The following is a 5,000-nucleotide window of genomic DNA, read 5'->3' as shown; positions in this document are numbered from 1 at the left end:
GCGACTATTTGCATGCATGCTGCATGCATGCATGCATGCATGCAGCATTTATTATAGGTTTTGCCGAATTCTTTTTATTATTTTTGTTTTTTTTGACTTCTATGCGGACTCTTTTTATTATTTACAGGCTTAGACTCCCTTCACCAATATTCTTACAGGGCCGTGGCCTCCGCCCTCGAAGTCATTCCAAGAACACTTGCCCAAAACTGCGGCGCAAACGTTGGTATGCTTCCCCACAACAAATGAGTGCATACATGCACGCATGCACGCATGCATGCATGCATGCATGCATGCATGCATGCGTGTACATGCATGCATGCATGCATGCGTGCATGCGTTTGCATGCATGCATGCATAGAGAGGCGTTCAGGCTTTTTCAGTGAAAGACAAGACAGTTGAATCCAGAACTCTTCATTTGCATGCACGTGGCTGCATGCTTGTGGCTGCATGCATGCATGCATGCATGCATGCATGCATGCATGCATGCATGCATGCATGCATGCGCGGAGGCTGGGTGTTGGGGCTTTGGGCGTTTGCAGTGAAGGTGATGACGGACTTGCGGGCGAGCCACAGCCGGCTGGACAGCCCCGAAGCTGCATGCATTGGAGTGGATGGCGAAACTGGCGAAGTTTGCGATATGAGCAAAAAGATGGTTTGGGACTGTTTGTCCGTCAAAGAACAAGTCTTCAAGTCCGCCATCGAAGCGGTGGGGCCCCACACTCACCCCCAAAAAGCCCGCATGCATGCATGCATGCATGCATGCATGCATGCATGCATGCATGCATCGCTGCGTGCATGCACGCCTGCACGCATGCGTGAGAAGGCCCTGCATGCGGGGGAGCCTCAATGCATGCATGCATGCATGCATGCATGCATGCGTGGAACGATGCTTGTCGAGTCAAAAGAATGTCCAGTTAGTTTTCGTTTCAAGTCCTTTTTAAATCGATCCTTAGCCTGGAATGCAACCTGCTGCTGCTGCTGCTGCTGCTGCTGCTGCATGCAGGCTGCGGTGCTGCTGCGCATCGACGATGTGCTCTCGGGGGTTAGAAAAGATGGGAAAGGGGGGGCCCCAGGAGAAGACGGGGCCCCTGAAGACATGGAGACCTTTGGGGATGCTCGTGACGGGTAAGCTGCGAAAGCAGCAGCAGCAGCTGCTGCTGCTGTTGCAGCAGCAGCAGCAGCAGCAGCAGCAGCAGCGGAAGGAACAGCAGCTGCTGCAGGAGCGGCAGGAAGAGCTGCAGCAGAAGCTGCAGCAGCTGCTGCAGCGGCAGCGGCAGGGAGGGCTGCAGCAGCTGCTGCAGCGGCAGCGGCCTAAGATACTGCAGCAGCTGCAGCAGCAGCAGCAGCAGCAGCAGCAGATGCTGCAGCAGCGCTGCAGGGCATTTGCCACTTGTCCTTTACCCTGTTCATGCGCCGATGGCAGAAAGTGAAGACATTCTTTCTGCCCCCGCAGCAAACAAAAACCGAAAATTAATCCATTTTGACTTTGCCCAGCCCCACTCCCTTCTATTGAATGCATGCATGCATGCATGCATGCATGCATACATGCATGCATTCAATAGAGTGCATGCATGCATGCAAGCGCATCAGCAGCCGTTTGCATGCATGCATGCATGCATGCAAGCGGCTGCTGCTGCATGCGTTCTTTCCTACTTGGGTGCCGCTGCCTGGCGCTAGCGCTGGCATGCATGCATGCATGCATGCATGCAGACTTGCATGCATGCATGCAGACTTGCATGCATGCATGCATGCACGCATGCAAGCACCTCTAGGCGTCTAAATAGGGGGCTTTGAGTTTGTACTTGGTAGTCTGAGTCTAATTAATTAGTGACAAAGAGCAAATAATTCAAAAATAAATAAATAAATTACTAAATGAGTACACAAATAAAGAAATGACTTAGTTGCAGAAATAGACAATAAGTGACAAAGACAAAAGAGCTGCAGCAGGCGCAGCCAGAAGCCCCAGAGATAAACAGCCCCATTGAGGTGTATCTTCAGTTCTTCAGTTTGCTGCTGCCTGCAGTGTCTAGACACCTGCAGCAAAAGCTGCTGCTGATGCTGCTGTTGCTGCTGCTGCAGCTGCTGTTGCTGCTGCAGCTGCTGTTGCTGCTGCAGCTGCTGTTGCTGCTGCAGCTACTGCTGCTGCTGCGCCCGCTGGGCGCAGCCGGGAACCTGCGCGTGTCGCTAGCCTGCCTGTTCCCCGCTGCCGTTGCTGCTGCTGCTGCCGCTGCTGCTGCCGCTGCTGCTGCTGCTGCTGCCGCTGCTGCTGCTGCTGCTGCTATGATAAAGAAGGCGCAGCAGCGAGCAGCATGGAAATGTCCTCTGCAGATATTTCGTCGAGGCAGCTGGAAGGATTTAAATGCAACTTTTGAATTGCAAAGTTATAAACGGCTCCACTCAAAACTGACAAACCTTTCGACAGCGGGTGCACAAACTCCTCACCACTGCTGCTGCTGCTGCTGCTGCTGCTGCTGCTGCTGCTGCTGCTGCTGCTGGGATCTGCTGCTTCCTCTTCTTCATGCCCCACGAAAGCAATGTGGGGGAGATACTGAGACGCAACAGTCAGCACAGGCGATGCTGCTGCTGCTGCTGCTGCTGCTGCTGCTGCTGCAGCTGCAAGCACCTAAACCCTAAACCTTAAACCCTATCCCCTGAACCCTAAAAAACCCTACGCCGAAACCCTAGACCCCAAACCCTAAACCCTAAACCCTAAACCCTAAACCCTAGGCCCTCTTGCTCACTAAGAAGCCAAAATAAACCCCATCATGTCCGTATTTGTCTAGAAGGTCCCTGACGGGCATGTTGAAGGGCAGCCTCTCCAGCAGCACTTCTTGAGGGTTTTGAATGGCTGCGTCTTTTTCATTTTCATTTTCTTTTTCTTCTTCTTTTTCCATTTCTTCTCCAGCTTCTCCACTTTCTTTTTCCCCTCCATCATCCCCTTTTCTTGCTGCTGCTGCTCCCCCTTTTGTCCCCTTTTTTCTTGCTTCTTTTTCCAATTTTCTCTCCTTTTCTGTACCCTTTTCGGTCTTTGCTGCTGCTCGGGGGGCCCCCCCCCATTCCCCCAGGGGGCCCCCCGCCTTCCCCAGCCTCAAGACGGGGCTTTTGTCGTTTTCGGCAAATTCCGAAATGACATAAAGTCCCAAAGCTTGCTCCGTGAGACCCACGGGGAGAGATATAGTTGCTGCTGCTGCTGCTGCTGCTGCTGCTGCTGCTGCTGCTGCTGCTGGCGGTGCTGCTGCTGCCTCTGCTGCTGTCGCGCCAGCTGTGGGTGTTGGGAGGGCCGTCGCCGCTGCTGCAGCTTCGGCTGGGGGTGGTTCTGGCGCTGCTGCTGCTGCTGCTTCTGTTTCTGTAGCGGGAGGCTCTGCTGCTGCTACTGCAGCTGCCGTTGCAGCTGGAGATTGTGCTGCTGCTGCTGCTGCTGCTGCTTCTCTCCCTGTAGCGGGAGGCTCTGCTGCTGCTGCTGCAGCTGCTGTTGCAGCTGGAGATTCTGCTGCTGCTGCTGCTGCTGCTGCGGCTTCTGTTTCTGTAGCGGGAGGCTCTGCTGCTGCTGCTGCAGCTGGCGGCTCTGCTGCTGCTGCTGCAGCTGGCGGCTCTGCTGCTGCTGCTGCTGCTGCTGCTGGTGCTTCTGCTTCATCTGACGCTGCAGCGGGCGGTGCGGGCTCAGCAGCAGGCGCCTCATCCTCCCCTGCCGGTGCTGCTCCCTGCTCCCTCGCCGCCGCAGCAGCAGCACCAGCAGCAGCAGCAGCAGCAGCAGCAGCAGCAGGCAGCAAGCCAGCAGCTCTAAAGGCCTCCAGCAGCACACCCAGCAGCCGCCCCACAGTTGTCTCCGGGGGAATGTTTTGCACAACAAGGGCCCCCCGCGAGGGCCCCGGCCATTCGCAGTCTTTGCCTGTGGGGTTGGGGAGGCCCAGGTTTAGCCGCAGCTGAGGGCCACGCAGCCACAAACCCTAAACCCTAAACCCTAAACCCTAAACCCTAAACCCTAGCTTCCCTAAACCCTAGCTTCTCCTCTGCAGCAAGGCAGGCAAGCGGGACAAAACGCCGCGCTGACTGCCCAGGGAATAACCCCTCTCACAAGCCCTTACCCGCACGCCCTTAGAAAGACCCCAAACCCTAAACGCTAAACCCCAAACCCTAAACCCTAAACCCTAAACCCTAGACCCCAGATGAAGACTAGGGCTGCGGGCCTGTCGGGGGACTCACGGAAATGCTGGCTGAGGCCATGCTGTGGGGACTTTGTCTTCTGGAAAGGAGACAGTGTTGTCTGATGGCTTTGGAAGTTCTTTTTCGGGCTTTGTTGTCTCTAGGGTTTTCGGAGAAGCGGGGCCCCTTGAGAGCAGCAGCAGCAGCAGCAGCAGCAGCAGCAGCAGGGGGGGCCTCGACAAGGACCACAAAGTGGGCCCCCCTGGAGGCATTGAGTCTTTCGACAGCATCCCGCATGGGCAGCGAGGGGGGGAGGGGCCTCAAGGTGACCTCGGGGTCCTCGGGGGGCCCCCGGGGGGGCCCCCCCCAGGGGCCCCTGGGGGGGCCCCCCAAGGGCGAACCCGCCGCGGGGGCCCCTGGCTCCGCTATGGACAGCGCAAACAGCTGCAGCAGCTGCTGCTGCGCCTCCAGCCGGGCCCTGCAGTGGGGGGCCAACAGCCCCTGCAAGAACTGGGCCACAGGCAGCCGGGCCCTCGTGTTTGTAACAGTTTGTTGTTTGCGAGAAAAAGGGGCTTTATAGACTTCTATGGGCAGCAGCACCACTTGCGCTGCCAGCCGCTGCTGCAGCCACGCGGCCACCTGCGCGGTGTACCCGGGGCCCCCGGGGGCCCCCCCGGGGGCCCCCCCCAGCTCGGGGTCTCCCCAGAACAAGTCGGCCCCGGGGGCCCCCAGCTGGGGGCCCCCCGACGCCAGGGCCCCGGGCTCGGGGGCCCCGGAGGGGGGGCCCCCCGCGCCGGGGGAGGGGCCCCCGGGGGGGCCCCCCTCCCCGGGGGCCCCCCCCTCCCCGGGGGCCCCGG

The 5,000-nt window shown here is 58.1% G+C and overlaps 2 protein-coding genes across 2 annotated transcripts in view; one reads left to right on the top strand and one right to left on the bottom strand.

Moving 5' to 3' along the window:
- The window catches only part of ENH_00008960 (TCP-1/cpn60 family chaperonin, putative), a gene marked incomplete at both ends in the record, with an annotated part of 2,983 nt that extends 1,553 nt beyond the window's left edge, over positions 1–1,430 (top strand). Inside the window, 3 exons of the mRNA XM_013578713.1 lie at positions 128–223; positions 540–690; positions 1,004–1,430. Coding sequence (XP_013434167.1) covers positions 128–223; positions 540–690; positions 1,004–1,430 — 674 coding nt within the window. The remainder of the gene's footprint in view (positions 1–127; positions 224–539; positions 691–1,003) is intronic.
- Positions 1,431–2,278: 848 nt separating this feature from the next.
- ENH_00008950 (hypothetical protein) lies at positions 2,279–3,679 on the bottom strand (the record flags this gene model as incomplete). Its single annotated transcript, XM_013578712.1, is given in 4 exon segments — positions 2,279–2,548; positions 2,742–3,111; positions 3,165–3,370; positions 3,374–3,679. Coding segments are annotated over 4 exon segments (1,152 nt in total).
- Positions 3,680–5,000: the final 1,321 nt, after the last annotated feature.

Source organism: Eimeria necatrix, genomic scaffold (genome assembly GCF_000499385.1).
Source record: "Eimeria necatrix Houghton genomic scaffold, Enh_scaff1266, whole genome shotgun sequence".
Classification (NCBI taxonomy): domain Eukaryota; phylum Apicomplexa; class Conoidasida; order Eucoccidiorida; family Eimeriidae; genus Eimeria; species Eimeria necatrix.
This window is presented reverse-complemented; position numbering and strand designations above follow the sequence as displayed.